General features: G+C 35.7%; 3 protein-coding genes and 1 long non-coding RNA gene across 5 annotated transcripts in view; all 4 read left to right on the forward strand.

The window, feature by feature from the left end:
* LOC111452196 (acetyl-coenzyme A carboxylase carboxyl transferase subunit alpha, chloroplastic-like) overlaps positions 1-1,239 on the forward strand; it is a 6,592-nt gene extending 5,353 nt beyond the window's left edge. Inside the window, exon 11 of one of the 2 annotated variants that reach the window (XM_023092794.1) lies at positions 190-1,239. In XM_023092794.1, the coding sequence (XP_022948562.1) occupies positions 190-1,212 (1,023 nt within the window). In that variant the 3' untranslated portion in view covers positions 1,213-1,239. The remainder of the gene's footprint in view (positions 1-189) is intronic. The other variant, XM_023092787.1, reaches the window with a different exon arrangement.
* Positions 1,240-2,822: 1,583 nt separating this feature from the next.
* LOC111446001 (DEAD-box ATP-dependent RNA helicase 8-like) lies at positions 2,823-8,933 on the forward strand. The gene is made up of 10 exons (XM_023084602.1): positions 2,823-3,621; positions 4,090-4,150; positions 4,382-4,616; positions 5,301-5,539; positions 6,310-6,561; positions 6,656-6,836; positions 7,072-7,160; positions 7,244-7,317; positions 7,417-7,538; positions 8,538-8,933. Exons 1-9 carry the CDS (start codon positions 3,320-3,322, stop codon positions 7,493-7,495), a joined length of 1,512 nt encoding a protein of 503 aa, XP_022940370.1. The 5' UTR covers positions 2,823-3,319; the 3' UTR covers positions 7,496-7,538; positions 8,538-8,933.
* A 4,088-nt stretch (positions 8,934-13,021) lies between these two features.
* On the forward strand, positions 13,022-16,792 carry LOC111451166 (transcription factor MYB41-like). The gene is made up of 3 exons (XM_023091477.1): positions 13,022-13,598; positions 14,657-14,786; positions 15,828-16,792. Exons 1-3 carry the CDS (start codon positions 13,466-13,468, stop codon positions 16,459-16,461), a joined length of 897 nt encoding a protein of 298 aa, XP_022947245.1. The 5' UTR covers positions 13,022-13,465; the 3' UTR covers positions 16,462-16,792.
* A 1,918-nt stretch (positions 16,793-18,710) lies between these two features.
* LOC111451174 lies at positions 18,711-19,726 on the forward strand. Its single transcript, XR_002711941.1, has 3 exons — positions 18,711-18,781; positions 18,848-19,137; positions 19,646-19,726. It is a non-coding gene; the product is annotated as an uncharacterized LOC111451174 (long non-coding RNA).
* Positions 19,727-19,814: the final 88 nt, after the last annotated feature.

Genomic DNA, 19,814 nt, shown 5'->3' on the forward strand with positions numbered 1-19,814 from the left:
AAAAAAAAAAAAAAAAAAAAAAAAAAAAAACCTATTTTATTCTAACCGTCATTTTCTTGCATATTTTGTCAATTAGAAGTTCTTCTCTCATTCTTTTGGAAAATTGAACCATTTGAGATAAGAAGATGAATTCTTCCATATACTTCATGTGATTTCCTTCTAATAAAAGCTAAAATGGACTTTGTTTAGGAACTGTCAAACATGAGTCCAGAAGAGTTGATCCACCACAGAATGCTAAAGTACCGACACATAGGCGGTTTTCAAGAAGGCATTCCCATTGATCCAAAGAGAAAACGCGAGATGATGCCATCTCAAACCAACCTGCCAAAGCCTGGTGACATAGACTCCGAACTTGAGGATCTAAAGCAGAAGATTCTAAAAGTAAAAGGCCCATCTGATCCAATCACTGCTCAAGCAATTGAGAAACTCAAACAAGATGTTGACAAAGAGATAACCAATGCATTCATCTCCATGGGCTTAGAACAAAAGCTTGAATCACTCCAGCTAGAACTCTCCAAAGCTTCAAATGGGTCATCTAAGCAACCACTGAGCAGAAACCAGAAGGAAAAAGTAGACAAAATCATGCAAGAATTCAAGCAGAAATTATCAAAGCCAGGTTCCTATCTGGGTTTGAAACAGAAACTTTCAAAGCTAGACATGGTGTACAAGCTCATTGAGCAGAAGAAGAAAAGTGAAGAACTAAAAACAAAGATCAACAACAAAATCCCATCAGAGACAAAAGCAAAACTGAGACAATTGAAGGAAAATTGGGACAATATCATCTCCAATGGTGCCCCAATGGACAAAGACCTGGTGGAAGAACTCGAAAGAGTCAAGGAAGAGCTTGTCAATGTCTTAAAGACAGCAAATTTGAATGTCGTTGGAGTGGTGAAGAAGACAGCAGCCACTCCACCGGCCGAGGTGAGAGAGAAGGTGCGGTGTTTGAGAGAGGAGATCAATAGGGAGATTGAGAAGGGCATAGCAATGGCAGGACTTGGTGGGAAGATCGAGGAGCTGCAATCAAAAATGGCTGCGGATGGGTTGAATGTGAAAGAGGTTGAGAAGGTGGAGGCTGAGATTAAGGAGAAGATTGTTGAAGCTTTGGAGGCATCTGGTTTGAAAGAGAAAGTTGAGAGCCTAAGAATGGAGCTGGCGGCGTCCATGGCGGCTACTGCAGAAGGTATGGTTGGTCTTGATAATGGCAGGCTTTAGATAAATGCATAATATAATGGTTTTATATCTTGAGAGAGATGAATTATTGAGGCTTTTTCTTGCATTACAATGATCTTTGTGATTTAGTGGAATGAAAAAAAAAAAAAAAAAAGCATTGATCTACACAAACGAGATCGTTTTGTAGTTTTAGACGTTCATGGTTCGATAGCAAGTGTTAAATTGAAAATGCTCTCGGATCAGAAGTTTAAATCTCGAACTTCTTAATCATTTGTTGAGTTTTGGCCTCGAAAGCTAAAAATTGTATGCTTATTATACTAATTTTAAATTTAAAAATATATTAATAAATGCTAAAATAGATGATAAACTAAAATTTTGAGACAAAATTTATAGTTTAATATTATCATATTATGGTGTCTAGTTAGTCTCTGAATTTTAAGAAACGTTTAATATGTGTCATTGAACTTATTATACATAAATTTTAATTTTATATCTAAAAATTAGTTAATTTTTTTAATTGAATATATAGAAAAAAAATATTTATTATTTAATATTCTAAATTTTTATGGACTTATTGGATATAAAAATAGTTTAAAAACTAAATATATGAATATAAAAATTGAGTAAAAATACATTAAAGTGGGTTCGTTGGAACATTTATGTATAATTTTTTTTTTTTAATGAAGATAATAAATATGAATCAACCAACAAACAAAAACATGCCTTTCTTACCTTGTAAATAAAAATTAAGAAATAATAAATAATGAAAATATTGGATTTTTAAATTTTATTTTGCTAAAAAATTAATTTTATTTATTTATATGTTTCTTTTCCTTCACACACAACTGATGAGAGTTTGGAGGTTGAACCAATATTAGGGATCACAATTTTCCAACTTAAATTTATAATTTATTAAATTATAGGTCTGAATTTTAATTTTTTCAAATTATAGGGACCAAATTGTAATTTAACTGGATCATGTTAATATTTTTTTTTTATTTCAAACTCACCTGTAAAATCTCTCAAATATTATAATTAATAAATAACAGCTGATTCTCGTGTTCGAATCTTTTCTAACTTATTCCTGTTATTCCGTGTTCATATTCGGGTTGGGTTCAGAGCAGGGACACCTTTTCCTTTACTTTTTACCTGTTCCTTATTTTATTCGAATTTTGATTTGGTTCGTTGGACTCTTATTTAGGCAGTAAGTTTAAAGAAAACGATCTAATATGGAAACTCAGTATTGATATTATCAAGTGGCCTATCGAATCAGAGTCTCACTCCCCCTCTGATTTTCTCGGGACATGCAGCAAAGACTCATTGCGCAATTTCCATGTTTACGTTACCCATAATAATTTATTTTTATTCTCTAAAAAAAGAAAAAATAATTAAAAAATATGCATTTAGAACAAAAAGAAAAAAACATAATCTATAATTGAACAAATATTATAAAATTAATTCTCAAATTTTTCGTAGCTTCTAGGAAGCCCCTGAAAAATGGGGAAATTAGTAAACCAGCACACAGAACGGGTAGGAAATGGAAATTAAAGGAAATTTTGGTCTTATATGTAAAGTAAAAGTATAGCAGGGACCATTCTGCAAAATGGTAGACCCACTTCCTCGGATGCCCTAGGAGCTCTCCGATGGTAACTTCCATCTCATCCATCGTCTCTCTCTCTCTCTCTCTCTCTCTCTGCAAATGACCCAAAAACAACATTGACGAAAGAAAAACAGGCCGCTCTCATCTGCGTTTGAATCTGCCACAGCTTCTACGATCAAAATCTTTACTTTAATTCTCTGTAAATTTTTCTGTTGCTGCAATTTCCTGCCATTTCTGCACCTAGATCTGTACAAATTTCTCTGGTTTTTTTTGTTTGTTTGTTTGTTATTTTTGTTCCATTTTCGTCGTCAGTTTTGCCTTTTATCCGCCTTGAGAATACGAGAACGGGTGGATTTTTGGTCGTGTAAATTGTAGGAATCATTTATGAACTTGAGCGAAACCCTTTTGTGGTCTATTGTTTTTCATTTTGGATCTTTTTGGTAGTTTTCGGTAGATTTCTTCTTTGTTTTTGTCGTCATTCAATCATTCGATCGGAAACCCTAGCTCCCGCTTTTTTTTTGAACGTGGTTAGGGTCTGTGAGAGTAGTGATGAACAATAGAGGAAGGTATCCTCCTGGGATCGGTGCTGGACGAGGCGGAGGCGTGAATGCGAATCCTTCGTTTCAGTCAAGACCACATCAGCAGCAATATGTACAAAGAAATTTGGTACCGAATCAGCAGTATCAACAACAGCAGCACCAGAACCAGCACCAGCACCAACATCAACACCAAAACCAGCAGCTTCAACAACAACAACAGTGGCTGAAAAGGAACCAGTTAGGTGGCGGTCCTGCCGATTCTAACGTTGACGAGGTGGAGAAGACCGTGCAGTCGGAGGCTGTTGACTCGAGGTTCGTGTTAAATACATGAAGGATTTGTGTTTCTGTGTATGCATTATTTTTTATGGGCATTTACATAGGATGGTTGGGTTCATTTCTCTGTATGATATGATCATATAGGAGATTTTTGAGTTGTGATTTGGGAATTGTTGGGTTGCGAGCGTATGTTTTTTTTTTTTGCTATAGAAGGAGGCACGTCGTTAATTTTGTAAATATGGTGGATCCCATTAGCAATAGCCATGGTATAGTAAAATTTTCTGGGTTTCTGTTCCCGGTTTCATCTATCTGTCTGAGCGCCACTAGTGATATTTAGCGCATATTTCATGTAACTGAAGACTTTGTGCATGCGGATGTTCTTACGATTTTATATCTAACTAAATTTCTTTTATCAACGGGAAAAGTTTTGGATTTTGGCAAGTTGTATTGCTTGGTTCAGATAGAAACTGATTGTTATCATTTATGCATTTTTTTTATGTGCAGTTCACAAGATTGGAAGGCTAGGTTAAAGATTCCACCACCTGATACACGATATAAAACAGAGGTATCCTACTGATAATTTTTGTAATGCTCTACAGCCAGTTTATAGCATATCGACTGCTGAATGCTCATTGATCCGTACGCACAGGAATGACAGATTAGTGTTATTTTGATATTTTAATTCTTCAGTGTGCTTTCTGTCTAGTTCATGCAAATTATAAATTCTCATTGGCCTTTATGTATGAGAACACACCTAATTTTGTTAGCTTCTGACTTGCTTATTAACCATTTTCAGGATGTGACGGCTACCAAAGGAAATGAATTTGAGGACTATTTTCTAAAACGTGAATTACTCATGGGAATCTATGAGAAAGGCTTTGAAAGACCATCTCCTATTCAAGAAGAAAGTATTCCGATCGCTTTAACTGGTAGTGATATTCTTGCAAGAGCGAAGAACGGAACTGGAAAGACAGCTGCATTTTGCATTCCCGCCTTAGAAAAGATTGATCAGGATAACAATGTAATCCAAGGTTTGTTTTGAACCTTCATTATAAGAGTCTTATATTATTTCTAAACACATACCATTATATTGAGATTCCTTCTATTATTCAAATTCTAAATAGCATTATTGTTATCCCAAACATTCTCAATGCACTGCAGTTCAACCTGAGTTTTTTCATCAGGCATCAAATTCTTCCCAACAACATCCTTCCTTTGTTGCCCCCTTCTTCGACCAGAGAATTGATTCTGGCCACAGAGCTGGTGCTCATGTTGAATCTCATTCTTGAGGTCTTCCCATGTTTAAGACATGAAAGCAATATCTTGTTAATGTCCAAAGGAAAACGAAATGTCACTTGCAAGTTGTAAATCATGAGATAGATTCTGTTCTTTCCTTCAAAAAAACCCTTCCACAAGACTAGCCTCTTGAGTTCTATGCATTAATCTACTCAGTTTGCCCACCCCACGGTGAAAAGAAATGGTGAAGGCATTTTGTCTTGGGCCTGTGCTAATTTCAACCTCTACTATTATTTTATACGCCCCAATAATTTATTTTATGACTTTAATTTTAAAACGTGTCATTTCATTTTTCCACTAGGCACTGGAGATGATTGGTCAAAATGCTGTTATGCCACATTTCAATGGCAATATTGATTCCTATCTCAGTTTGTTTTGTTCACTTGTTTGACATTTGTTTTAACTTTCTATGTGAACAGTTGTTATCCTTGTTCCAACTCGAGAGTTGGCTCTTCAAACTTCACAAGTGTGTAAGGAACTCGGGAAGAATTTGAATATTCAAGTTATGGTTACAACAGGTGGTACCAGTTTAAAGGATGATATCATGCGACTATATCAACCAGTTCATTTGTTAGTTGGAACTCCAGGAAGAATATTAGATCTTGCGAAAAAGGGTGTTTGTGTACTGAAAGATTGTTCTATGCTTATCATGGATGAGGTAATTACATGAGATATGAATGCATTAATAAATAAGTGACTTTGTTGTCGATATCATTATATTTTTCAGTAGGCATTAGTCCTATAATATTGCAATGGTAGGGTTATATCAACTAAATGATTGTTGACTAGATTATCGATTGATAATTGAACAATGACATTGGCGGCAAGCATTAATTGCAATCCATCCTTATGTACTTGAGAATCATGTTGAAGGAATATAGTCTAAGGAAGTTTTACAACATAATATGTAGTTAGTTTGTTGTTTTTTCTTTCTCTTGTTCTACTGTTTTTACCTCATCAACTGTTCTCAGGATGGGTAAAAGATGTAATATTTCCATCACGAGTTACTGCTGTTAGTACTTCTCCCGTTCTATGGTTACTCCAACATTTTTTTTAAACCTGAGGTTTTCTTGATACATTGTAGACGACTCAGTTTTGCTTGGGACTGTCCTGTCCCTGCCTTTATCACCTTCCCTTTCATTTGCTCGATCATTATCTTGTCTCTTATACATGTTGCGTAGTAGTGTGATGTGTCAAATTTATGTTTTTATTTTCTTACCAAGTTCCCATTTCCCCCCAAAGAATTAGTGTATGGTTGGTATTGCTGAAAGAAAGATTTCATGTTCTGGAGTAAACTTAAATCTTTGGGGTAGTACTAGAAGTTAAGGTTACCACATTCAGGAAAGTATACCTATCGATCAAATTTATCTTGGCTCAATAGTTTAACTAGTTGCGACAAACTAATCATTTTGTTGTTCTGTTTCTCAGGCTGACAAGCTCTTGTCTCCAGAGTTCCAACCCTCAATAGAGCAGTTGATACGCTTTTTGCCTGCAAATCGGCAGGTTCTTATGTATTCCGCTACCTTTCCTGTTACTGTGAAGGACTTCAAAGATAGATATCTTCACAGGCCCTATATTATAAACTTAATGGACGAGCTTACTCTAAAGGGTATCACCCAATTCTATGCATTTGTTGAAGAAAGACAAAAAGTGCACTGCCTTAATACTCTTTTCTCTAAGGTTTCATCCCAAGCAAGCTAATTATTTTTCTTGATTTCCTCCCCTACATTTTCTTTTCCTGTGTAAATCACAATGTTAATGTTTCTATCTGCAGCTGCAAATCAACCAGTCAATTATCTTCTGCAATTCGGTAAATCGAGTTGAGTTGTTAGCCAAGAAAATTACAGAACTTGGTTATTCTTGTTTCTATATTCATGCAAAGATGCTGCAAGATCATCGTAACAGAGTATTTCACGACTTCCGAAATGGTGCATGCAGAAATCTCGTTTGTACTGGTATGCCATTTGTGTGCGCATAGTTATTCATGCATACAGCATGACTTTTTTATTTTAAAAAAATAATTTTAAATTTGAAACATCCTTTCTTTATTGCATCTTTTTAAACTGTACATTTTTCTTTTCCCTTTTTTGAACATACATATCTTGTACACAGTTACATGGCAAAATAAAGTCCATAAAGCTATCCCATTTGTCCTGAACTAATTTCTTTTGATATGGGATGCACTTGCAGATTTATTTACAAGAGGAATAGACATTCAAGCAGTAAACGTTGTTATTAACTTCGATTTCCCCAAGAATTCAGAGACGTATCTACACAGGGTATGTGTCACATTCAGTTCCTGTTGATTATCATTATTATTACTTATTTACCCCTCAAATCTTTTAAAATTGTTCACTTGCAGGTGGGACGATCTGGAAGGTTTGGACACCTTGGGTTAGCTGTGAATTTAATCACCTATGAGGATCGTTTTAATTTGTATGCTTTTTTTCTTATAAAAGAATATTTTGGTTGATTGCTGCCGTTTGCCATCATCATACATTCAGATTCACTGAAATGTGATTCTCCATACTACAGGTACAGGATTGAACAAGAACTTGGAACGGAAATAAAACAAATACCACCCCATATTGACCAGGCAATCTACTGCCGGTAATTTGTGGTGGGCATTGGATCCCAGGGTAAACAATCGGCAGCAGGTAAGAATCGTACTGTGCTACCTAATTCTCCTTCATTATTGTACACACACACTCACGTTTGCATATAGATATTTATTGAAAAAACGATAGGCATACCTCTAGGGAAACGATAGGAATGTCTCTAGAATATTGATTGGAATACCTCTAGGGTATAGATGCTAGAAAAATTATCAGGATCAAGTAAATTACACGCTAGCTAAGGAGATGGTAATAAATAGAATGAGGGGAGTGAATTTCATACAACAATGAAATTGTTCTTCTATATAGAAAAAGATAGGATTTTTACTACTTCAATTTACCGTAGTCAACAATCTTGTTTAGTTACTATGGTTTGTTATATTTATGAGTTATTAGGCACCTCAGTGGCAGGTAGGTTGATATTATGTCATTGACCACCAGCTACCCGTTACTGACCGACCTACGTACGAAACTGTACTAGTACGGAGTGCAGTCATTATGGGGATAACAGGCGTTGATTTTTCTTTTGTCCAAAAAAATCTGTTATGGTTCTAGAGAAATGTAGATGAGGCGTACCAATTTGTGTTCATATTCTTACATCTTTTGTTTCATGCTGGTCTAACTTTTTTATTCAATATGATGCTTGATTACAAAATTTCAATGTGAAAAGTTCGGAACCGTACATGATATAGTTTTCTGATATGTCTTTGCTCGGCTACAATCGCGTAAAATCTTGCGTAGAACATGATATAGTTTTTCCGATATGTCTGCTCGGCTACAATCGTGTAAAATCATCTTGCGTAGAACATGATATAGTTTCCAGATACGTCTGCTCGGCTACAACCGTGTAAAATCATCTTGCATAGAACACGATATAGTTTTTCTGATTATGTCTGCTCAGCTACAATCGTGTAAAATCATCTTGCGTAGAACATGATATAGTTTTTCTGATACGTCTGCTCGGCTACAATCGTGTAAAATCATCTTGCGTAGAAATTTATTGATGGAGTTTCCTTGTTCTTGTTCTTGTTTTTCTTGAAGGTCAATGAAGAAGCTCTTTGGAGAGAGAGGCTTGTTTTCTGAGTCAATATCAACTACTGAAGAAGACTCAACTTGGCTTGGAATTCTATTAGTTAGAACCCTACCTATAATATATATATATATATATATATATATAATAGCCCTGAAGACACTATTATTAACAGGAGACTAGGATAGACTGTAGAGTGGCTCATCTATAAAAATCCCAGAACTTTTATCAACTGACCTGTGCTTGTTTGCTCTCCTACTTTCTGGTTGTATTGTAATCTCTCCTTTTTTCCCCCCTTAAAAAGAAAAAACTCCCTTAATTTACAACTTTTGCTCTCTCCCGAACCCACACTTGTTTCGAATACTTCCTTATAAGTGTTCAATGAACAGATTTGCTTTCATGTTTTTCCTCCTCTCTGCGCCCTGCTTGCTTACAAATTGGCTATGGTTCTAGTGCGTGCAGGTCGGGCCCTAATCTTCGCAACTTCAGTGAAGTGTGAAGAAATATCTCTAGATTTCTACTTACCTAAAGTCGCTAGCGTTATTATAGCGTAATCATTTCTATGTTTTGTAAAGAAGTTTAAACGTTTATTTTCGGGTAGAAATGATTATATTAGGATAACGAGAGCGACTCTAGTCGGTTATGTTACATTAATGTTTTTTTCTCTCACAGATATGTTGAAGCAGCAGCCCCTTCCCCTTACCATATTGTTGCTGCTGAGCTTTTCTTTCACCCAAATTTTATCCTTTGTTTATTTTTATTAACTTCCGGTCAAGAAAAAAATAAAAAGTAAAAATTTTGTGTTGGGTTAAGTTGTTCTTTTTTTAAAATTATATTAAAAAAAAGTTAAATATTTGTTACGTTAATGATTAAAATTTCATAAACTTCAAATATAAATCATTTACAAGTTATAATACAACATTAATATCAGTTATAAATGTTAATGCTAAATAATCTTAATTTTTGTAAAAGTAGAGTAGGGGGCATAGTTCGGTTGTAACCTATTTTGGGATTGGTTTGACTGATTCGACAAAAAAAAAAAAAAATTCGACCGTCTATTGCTCCATTGTGTGTGCTCGGGTAGAAATTTTGTATAAATGTATTACCATGCTATTAAGTATTTTTATTCAAGTTTTTTTCTTTCTAAGAGGTGGAATAGAATAACCCGGTTGACGTGTAATGACCCTGCGTATGTAATGCATTGTATGTCCCATAATAGGTCTCATTCTTCTACCCTTTCTCGGGAGTTAGATGAAACCCTAAAATTGAACTGAATATTTGATTTTCTAAAATCATAAAGTATATATATAACCTAACTTAATTTTTATGGTTTGGGTCAGGTAGTCTAGTTTGATGGAGTTATTGAGTCATATTTACATTTTTTATTCTATTGATTTTAATTAACGGAAGAAAATACACAAAAACATTTCATACACAACGAGGTTCGTGCTATATTTGGCCCCATCTTATTGTGCACGTTTTGCTACCGCAATGCCAACCATCCTCGAGCCCGATCAAAGCTGGAGGCAATATCACATCTCTAGCTCAACAAAGTTCATATCGTGTACCAAAAACAACCGAACATCATTCAACCTTGTACCTTCGATCGTCGTATTGACTTGTACCTTGTACCACCCATCAAAACATTATTTTTTTTTTTATTTGGGTCAAATAAATTGAAAGCTAGATTAAAATGGATGGCAGTAAATGCAAAAATGACGGTTTGACTCAGTATTGACTGCCATTAGTTTGAAATTGCAGTTACTTCGTTGTCACTCTCAGGGATCGAAGAGATTATGGCAGATCATGTTCACCAAGAAATGACCCGAAATTGGATCTTAGTCTATTTGAGATTGTCCTTTTAATCGTAATCAAAGATGTTTTCTTGTCTCTCATTTCTTTTCCGAATAAATCGAAGAACCTAATGGATCGAACGAACTCATCCTTGGCAACTATGAAAGATATCGCCCTTGCGGAAGGAACATTCTCTTATCTTTTGAGTTTCAGGCAAGAGCTCTTTTTCAATAAAGGGTTGGAACTCTCATCTTTACGGGAAGAATATGGTATATATGGGCTTGGTGAAGCTATGAAGCATCTTAGAGTATTCCATTCCTTCAGCTGGATCGGGGCTTGGTTCGACTTGAAAAAACGGCGATTTAGTAGAGAGAGGTTTGCGAAAGGATATCAACGTATTAGTATATAGATAGATAGATAGAGTGTGCGTGCAGGGTGTGTGTAGGTATACCACTTACGAGAAAGAACCCCAAGTAAGTAAAGTAGTTAACCAAAGACAAGTAAGTAGTTCGTCAGTCCTTCCTCCGATGCCTCCCGTTCATTTCGGGTCATTTGATCCATATGAGCAACTATTACACCTTCAATTTTCTACCATTTCATAATTTTCTTCTCATTTGTTCGGTTTAAATCTCATGACCCGACAGGTTTAGACTATCTAATCTAAATAATAAATGTTAAGCTCGGTGATATTTTTTTTTCAATAAAAAAATTAACAATATTTAACATTTATAACCGATATTAGTAATTAATTCTTATTAGTAAATGTTTGATATTTGAAATTTACTGAGATTTTAGTTATTAATATAACCTTAGTGAATGTGGAAGATATTATTTCTTACTTGTTCAATTTCTAATGAATCAAGATAACCATTGGTTCCGGTATAAATAATCATTATTTGTTCTTCTACCGTGAGAGGGGCTGATTGGGATTGTTTGAGCAACTCACATAATCGTTGACCTCTTGCCAATTGATTCTGAGTAGCTGTATCGAGATCAGAAGAGAATTACGCAAAACCTTCTAATTCGACAAATTGAGCCAATTCCAATTTTGATTTGCGGGCTATTTGTTTCATGTCTTCAATTTGAGCTGCACGTTCTATCCTAGAGACGGAAATACCCACATACAAATTGAGCTCGAGACCAGAAGAGAATTGCGCAAAAGCTTCTAATTCGACAAATTGAGCCAATTCCAATTTTGATTTGCAGGCTATTTGTTTCATGTCTTCAATTTGAGCTGCACGTCCTATCCTGGAGACGGAAATACCCACGTACAAATTGAGCCAATTCCAATTTTGATTTGCGGGCTATTTATTTCATGTCTTCAATTTGAGCTGCGGAAATACCCACGTTAATAGCAAGTTGATTCCAGCCTTGAATAGATACACAGATAAGAATATTTGTCGGTCGGTAATGAAACTTACATTAGTAGGAATATAAGCCGAAACATCTACTGACGTGGATAAGTAAACTTTTTAAAAAATAATTAAAAATTTAATTAGAAAAACCTATATTTTATTCAGAAAAAAAAAACAACTCGAGAAATAATACGTACAAATTGAAAGACTGATATAACAATATTTATCGCGTTTATTAATATGTAAAAAGTGATTATATAAATTATTTTAATGGTAGATTTAATCTTCTAAATAATTATAAATAATATTATGTACATTTTCTAAGTTTTACACGTCAGCAGTCACATAATTGTAATATAAAAATTATTATTATTATTATTTAAATGAAAAGAAAAGAAAAGAAAATAAAAACCCAATTTCTGGTTGGGATTTTATGGCGCCAAATTCGAATCAGTAATCGCAAGAGTTGCTCCGCTTGTGGTTGAAGCTTTCAATGGACTAGAGATCGTGTCTTCTTCTTCTTCTTCTTCTTCTTCTTCTTCTTCTTCTTCCTCATCGTTCAGCTTCGCAGTGAGTTAAATTTCTGCGTTATTCTGCAAATTCATACAAAATGGAGAAGATTCGTTTGTTTTCTTTCAATTTTTGGTTTCTTGTCGATTCATCAGACTGATGCTTGCAGATTTTGAGACTAAAGCCCTCGAATCTCAGCTTTTCTCGCTTTACATTCCTTGATTTTGTTCGATTTCAACTCGTTTACCTAATTTCTAAAAGGAGTAATGATATTACGACATTTTATTTTGTCTTTATCTCTTTTTTTCCTATGCATTTATTATCACAACTTTCGATTGCTCTGTTAGATGAAAGTAACTCTGTTTTGTTTTCTGTATTTATCTAATTCAATTTCGACTCGTTTTGACCTCGATTATTGTTGAAATCATGTGAATATTGTCTTCTGTTCATACTGGTGCTTACTATCAGTGATTAAGATTTCAGATGATCTTAAATTGAATGTGTATCAACGAAGTTTGTTCCATCTTAGATTGGGGAAAAAAAGTATGGTCGATTTATTTGTGTATTTTAGGTATATATACACATGTTTATCTTAATCTCGGGGAAATTTCTCACTATCTAGAGTTTATTACTAAAATTAGGCAGGAAAGCTTAATGATTATGAAGTTTCAGCAAGAAATCAGGTTTGTTTTTTTTTACTTGCGGAGCAACCAGATTGAAAGAGGGAAGTGGAAATTTTAAAAGACCCACAAGGGAACAGTGTTGGAGGTCTGGTCTTGTCATGGTATGTCCCGTAGTATGAATGTTATTTTCATCATAATAAATGCGTCCCAAATCTCTCTCTGTTCAATAAATGCTAGTCTGCATTGTGAGAATCCGCAATTAATTCTTCTCCTTATTCGCCTATTTCTTATATCAATTGTGCGTAAATTGTAAAACCTCAGAATAAGAAATCTCAGCATTAACTCCCTCAATTTTTTTGGGACAATTTTTACTTTCAATGATGATTCAATTCTTCCTATGCTCAATCGTGTCAGTATTTATTGCAAGAACCAGCTTGAAACTTGCTGATTCTTGTCCTTCCCCTTCAGACCCACTTACCCATTAATTTCCCCTCTTTCAATTTTAGTTGATTGAGATAATGTTTCCCTTTCGCATGGCTTTCCTCCTCCTCTCTCTGTAATTCTCTCTGAAAATTTGCAAGGGAAGGATCTAGGTTCTTTCTTTCACTCTGGCCACTAGAGGGTGGTGTCCCTGCCTCTGATTTTGAAAGTTGTGAGATGGGAAGAGCGCCTTGTTGCGATAAGGGGCTAAAGAAAGGACCGTGGACATCCGAAGAAGATGAGCTTCTTATCAATTATATCAAGCAAAACAATGGCCATGGAAGCTGGAGATCGCTCCCCAAGCTTGCAGGTTTAGTAATCCAAAATTTTCGCTAGTTCCCACTTGTCATCATTCATTCTGCAGTCTCTGTTTATTATAACTTTTTCATTACTTGGAAATTTATTGTCACTGGAGTATAAAAGACAAAGGAGGAAGAAGAAGAAGAAGCTCGAGTAGTTGGGTCCTTTACCCTACTCTCCCTTTCGATCTCCCAATATCTCATTCATCTCCTTTCTGCGATCTCATAGATTTTTTACAGCAGCTTCTTCCCCTGCTTTGTTACCAAAAAATGTGCAGAAAAAAGTTCGAGCGTTAGGAACGATGGAACAACCTCCGGAGCCCTCGAACACTTCAGTCACTTTTGACTATACCTTTGAGGCTCCCAACTTCTTTGTTCAACATTCTATCGACGTTGTTAAGTCAAGGGCATAACTCTAATACATCGTTAGTAATGTTAGGAATTATGAATCTTACTGTAAGCTCTCTTGATTTTGCTTTTGATTTCTCAAAAAAGTCTCGTACCAATGGAGATAGTATTCCTTATTTATAAACCCATGATCAACACCTTAATGAGTCGACCGGACTCCTCTCCCAACAATCCTCAACACCAGCATTACTTATAAACTCATGATCAACACCTTAATTAGTCGATGGGACTCCTCTCCCAACAATCCTCAACACCAGCATCGTTATAGATATCTATTCTGGTAATTTTTTTTACTACAAACGTTCTGTGTGGCCAAAAAATGATGCTAAACTAGACCAAGGAGTTCTGCGAATTTTTCTTCTATCAAGGAATGCCTGCCTCAGCCATCCTTTAGCATAAGAATAGGTAGTCTTTTGATTTATCTTTAGTTTCTGATACAGCCTCCACTGCAGTCCATGAGATATCGAGTATGGTCACCAGGACCTGACATTTTCTATGCCCATACTTACTCTGTTAGTAGCCCAGCTCTATTCTTAAACAGGATGCACCAACAATTTTCTTGCACATTTGGAAGGGAACGATTGCTGTCTTACGTTCTTCATTGCTTTATCTCTCTCACTTTGATAAGGATGGTCTTTGTACATGATGTGTTTTTTTTTAGGTCTTCTACGATGTGGGAAGAGCTGCCGTTTGAGGTGGACAAACTATCTAAGACCTGATATCAAACGTGGCCCCTTTACCACCGAGGAAGAGAAGCTTGTTATTCAGCTCCATGGAATTCTCGGAAACAGGTGATAATACTACATTGTTTTCTTCCTGAATAATATCATAGATTTGATTTCTAAAGTTTATGGTACCTTTTCTTTCATGGCATCCGAATTATCGATTAGTTTAAATTTTGTAACTGGACTACCGCTAGCAGATACTGTTTTCTTTGGACTTTTTCCTCGAGATTTTAAAACGAGTCTACGATGGAGAGGTTTTCATACCCTTATAAGAAATGTTTCGTTCCCCTCTCAAATTGACGTGTGATCTCACAAATTTTGTCATTTTTCGTTTTTTTGAGAAGGAAATCAATTTTATTGATACATGAAACAAAAAGGAACGTAGCCTCCAACACCTAAAGGTGCGTTACAAAAAAAGGATGTCCAATTAAAATCAAAGAAGATGAACTATAATGAGTAAAAGTGTCCTAAAAGAAAATTGTCATTATCGTCTGATGTTTTGCTATATGTTAGTTTATATTCTATGTCGCTCTCGTTCTTTATGGTCTTTTTATTAGTTAGTTAAAATATACTCAAGATATTCTTACTCATGCTCATTTGCTCGACAGCAAACCAGCCCACAAGGCGCAGTCCCCACTCTGTCTCCGCCCCTCTTTCTTTCTTCGTCTAAAATACACCCTAGAGTCCGTATTTTCAGTTTCTGCCCCCTTCTTCCTCTCTTGTTCTGACTGCCACCACGTCCACCCTCCTTCACAGTCACCATCGAGCCCTCTCTCTTTTTCACTTGCCCTTTTCTCAGATAGAGTCATTACCAGCGAAAGTTCTCTCGGACAACATTAGAGGTCTTTCTTTCTGACCTTCCGCTATAGTGAAAGATGTTTAGCCTGTATTTGCCCATTGGAACCACTTTCAATAAAACTCAAGGCTAAGTCTCGACTCTAAATGGTAGTTTGTAAAACCTGAAGGCCATTCATATTAAAATGTTTGCTTTAACTGAGGTTTCGAGATTCTTTGAAAATCAGGATTAAAAAAATCATCATTCTCGGACTCAATCTACTTTGTTCAACATGTTTTAGCCTTGAATTGTACTGATCGAGCGCTTTGCAGGTGGGCTGCTATTGCTTCTCAACTACCCGGAAGAACAGATAACGAAATCAAGAACTTATGGAACACCCACCTCAAGAAACGTCTTCTTTGCACTGGCATTGACCCTCAGACACATGAACCCTTCAACTCTCGCAGCTCCTTCTCTACAGCACCGGCATCACCGAGCACCCGCCACATGGCACAGTGGGAGAGTGCTCGGCTCGAAGCCGAAGCTCGACTTTCAAAGGAATCATCACTCTTCACCCTCCTCCCCACGGAAAGAACAACTGATTCTGACTTTTTTCTTCAAATATGGAACTCTGAAATTGGTGAATCATTTCGTAGGTGCAGGGAAGACAAAACAACATGTCAAAGCCAAAGTCCCATATCCTCATCAACTAAATACGAGTCGGTTTTCGTCATCGCTACCGACAACGTAGTCAATTACACCGGTGGCTCCTCAGCCATGGAAAGCTATAATGAAAATGAAGAAACGGAATACAAAAACTTCAAACCTATAGCTGACATTCTGATGTCGAAGTCTGATTCATCGAGTGTGAACGAGTTCGAGGAGTCATCAGACAGTGCATTAGAACTGCTTCTTGACTTCCCCATTAACAATGACATGAGCTTCTTGGAAGAAAACAACGCATAGCATCTGCAGTAGAGAGATAGCAAAGCTTGTGAAGATTTTAAGTTGTTCGTATGGTAGGTTAGGTCCCAAAGTTTTGTGGATTGTTGTTACCAAAACTAAACCATTTTTCTTTGTTTTTGTGCTTTGAAATGGAAGCTGTGATGAAAGAAAGCGATTCCTATCGTGGTATCTTCTTCACTAAAGGGGATCTCTACTAAGGGCCAAAGTTCAGTTTGTAGATAGCATATATGGTTCTTCCGGATGTAGAGCCATTACATTATTAGATACAGTGATTAATGTATAACTGCTTTCAATTCCCATCTATTTTTAATGTAAGTGCTTCTTTCTTCTCCTACCGAGCCCGGAGAAAGTCACCGATGGTAGGTTAATACAGATCTCCTGCAGCTGATTCGGTTGATAGCATAGGAAGTTGTAGCTCCGTCTATCTTTTTGCCCAGAATGAATGTCCAACGGAACCTACTCCACTGAATCGAGGTACTTTCTTGTTTTTGGCATCAACCCCAACAATTGCTTAACGAATGTATCTAAGGCTATCAGATATACTGATTTGCTTCGGTGAAAAATTTGGCTAAAAGGTCTGAAACTTGCACTAATTCATGAGCTTCTTCTCTTTTCTAGGAAATAACAATCAAATCAAAAGAGTTGGGCGAGAACGAGAAGCGAAGAACGCTCGATGTCTTTTCTTCCTAAGTCACATGTGCTGATAGCCTAGGAGAAGAGAAGCAAGCCACCTTCACTACCTTTTCTTCTTCCCGAATCACATATTACGTTAATAACTAAAATTTCATTTCAACCCAAATGTAAAAAAATCTTACCCAAGTTAACTTTTATGATTTGAGTGGAGTAATTTAAGTTCATCGAGTTATCTAATTATATATTTTTTTTAAATGCTTTAATAAAAAATAAGTTAAAAAACTTTTTATTAAAAAAAGTTACATTTGGATTCAAAACCAAAAAGAAAAGTAATACTAATTATAATAATAATAATAAATTGTGGAATAAGCAAGTAGAAGGAAAAGAGCATTTCTTTTAGTTTTCCTTTTGGTTTTGCGCATATAACAAAAGGAATATGCGCATCTAAAGTAAAAGAAGGTATTTTACTGCAATTACCACAGTTAAAACTTATATTTTACCTATATATAGAATTTTCAATATATCTCTAATTATTTTACGACTTTCTTGGCTAACTACAGATCATAAAGTGTAGCTATGATATCAATTATCATGATCGTACCATACAAAAGTGTGAATAAATCTAAAAATATTATTACTCAAGTAAATAATACAGAGTTATGAGAAATAGAATTGGGATTGAAAATAAAATTGAGATTGAAAGTTCAATCTTTATTGATATTCCCAACTATTACAAGCTAAATAGTTACCAATTATTACAGGCTACCAACTCATACTTACAGTTAAATAAAATATAAATTAACAAAATCTTGAGAATAAAATAAAATATACTACTAATAAGAAAAAATATTATATATAAAATATATTACATAATTAATATATTATCCAAATATTAATTAATTACGGATATCCGAAATATAATTCGTAACTAATTTAAATCAGCAAAAAATTGCACTAAATTGTGATAGCAGTGAGTCGTAATAAAGTGTGATGTGATAATGAAAATTGTATGTATGTATAGGTAATGTATATATATATATATATTTATTGAAATAAAATTTTTAGGTTGAATTGTAAATTTGATCTTTTTTTTTTTTTTTTTTCTTAGAAGCCTATATACGTATGTATTTCTTGATCAATAGCGCTGCCGCCGTTCTGTTTCTTCGGCGTTCGCTGTAATTTCTGAACTCGTTTCACATACGGAAACACTTGTGTTCGTGATTTGATCATTGATTTGCTACTGAAATCTGGGCGTGGTTTACGATGCAATGAATGTGTTCGACGAAATGCTTCTTCCAGGTTTGGAGTTTCAACCCAATTACATAACTGCTGATATTGTTTTCACCAAATTGTTGAAAATAGATGGGAAGATGAAATTGCTGGCTACGTAGCTAAATTTGATAAACAGAATGTTGTTCTTAATGTCATTAGATTAACGTTCTTGATCTTCAAGCTTTGTAGGTTTAGAAATACAGATCCTGCGTAGAATGTTTTAGGTGATTTTGTGAAATCAAAATGATCTTATAACTTTTGGTTATTCTTATCAATCATTTATGTAAGTTCATAAGGATTGATGATGCATTGAAGGTGTTTGAGAAAATGAAGGGGAAAAAGATGGAGGCCTAGGCTGTTACTCCTGATTGATGGGCAGGCAAAAAGAAGGATTGTGCTTGAAGGGAATGATAAGGTCTGATGGTTCTGCACCCAATATTGCTACCTGCAATTGCTTGATTGATGGATACTGTTAATGCAGGTGACATTGAAAGAGCCCATGGGCTCTTTAATCAGATGGTCAATGAACAAGATGTTGCCAAATGCAATCACCCTCAGTACTTTAGTTGATGGAACGTGCAAAGAGGGTGTTAGAAATAAGCCACGGCCGGACGGAACAACGGTTTACAACAGAGTGACTCTGGATATTTGAATGAAGAACTCCAATGCGCGTATTCAAAGCTATGTAGATGTTGTAGTTGCAGAAGCCGGATCAACATCATGACAATGACATTCTGGAAATTGTTGGACTAGTCACAATTGCATGGTAAAGTAAGTCGTGAAGTATACTGCTCAAACCCACTGCTAGTAAATATTGTTCGTTTTGGCCTATTATGTACCTCATGGCTTTAAAATGCCTCTACTATGGAGAGGATCTAGCCCTACTCCACCCAATGTCTTGCACCGTCCGGTGACTGGCTCTGATACCATTTGTAACAGCTCAAGTTCACCGCTAGCAACTATTGTCCTCTTTGAGCTTTCCTTTCCAGGCTTCCCCTCAAGGTTTTAAAACGCCTCTTCTAGAGAGAGGTTTTCACACCCTTATAAGGAATGTTTCGTTCCTTTCTCCAACTAACGTGGGATCTCACAATGAACGTGTCTATTACATAACGGACCAAAATGGATAATATCTACTAGCGGTGAGTTTGAACCGTTACATGAAGTTGAAGTCCTTCCTTTCTAACTTACAATGTAAGGCAATAGGATTGTTAAAGCAATGGAGCATTATTTTGATGAATGTCCTAAGCTGAATGCTAGACTGATGTGTTGATTATTACAGTTTGATGTGGTTTAGCTGAAGCTGAACGGGTTGGATGATGGCAGCTTTGTTGTGTGGAAGAACAAATCAGAAAAAGCTAATGAGTTGAACAACAACATTGATGAACACATCAAACTTTTCTGCTGCATCAAAGCTTCTCCCAACACAGTAATCTACAAAAACGAGGTAA

Source organism: Cucurbita moschata, unplaced genomic scaffold (genome assembly GCF_002738365.1).
Source record: "Cucurbita moschata cultivar Rifu unplaced genomic scaffold, Cmos_1.0 Cmo_Scf00001, whole genome shotgun sequence".
In the NCBI taxonomy this organism is placed as follows: Eukaryota; Viridiplantae; Streptophyta; class Magnoliopsida; order Cucurbitales; family Cucurbitaceae; genus Cucurbita; species Cucurbita moschata.

Bases quoted from the DNA above. Each gene is read 5' to 3' on its own strand.
- LOC111446001 (XM_023084602.1), top strand. From the start codon at position 3,320: ATGAACAATAGAGGAAGGTATCCTCCTGGGATCGGTGCTGGACGAGGC. The intron at 4,617-5,300 runs GTTTGTTTTGAA...CTATGTGAACAG, and splicing joins GGATAACAATGTAATCCAAG to TTGTTATCCTTGTTCCAACT. The intron at 6,837-7,071 runs GTATGCCATTTG...ATGCACTTGCAG, and splicing joins CAGAAATCTCGTTTGTACTG to ATTTATTTACAAGAGGAATA.
- LOC111451166 (XM_023091477.1), top strand. From the start codon at position 13,466: ATGGGAAGAGCGCCTTGTTGCGATAAGGGGCTAAAGAAAGGACCGTGG. The intron at 13,599-14,656 runs GTTTAGTAATCC...GTTTTTTTTTAG, and splicing joins ATCGCTCCCCAAGCTTGCAG to GTCTTCTACGATGTGGGAAG. The intron at 14,787-15,827 runs GTGATAATACTA...AGCGCTTTGCAG, and splicing joins CATGGAATTCTCGGAAACAG to GTGGGCTGCTATTGCTTCTC.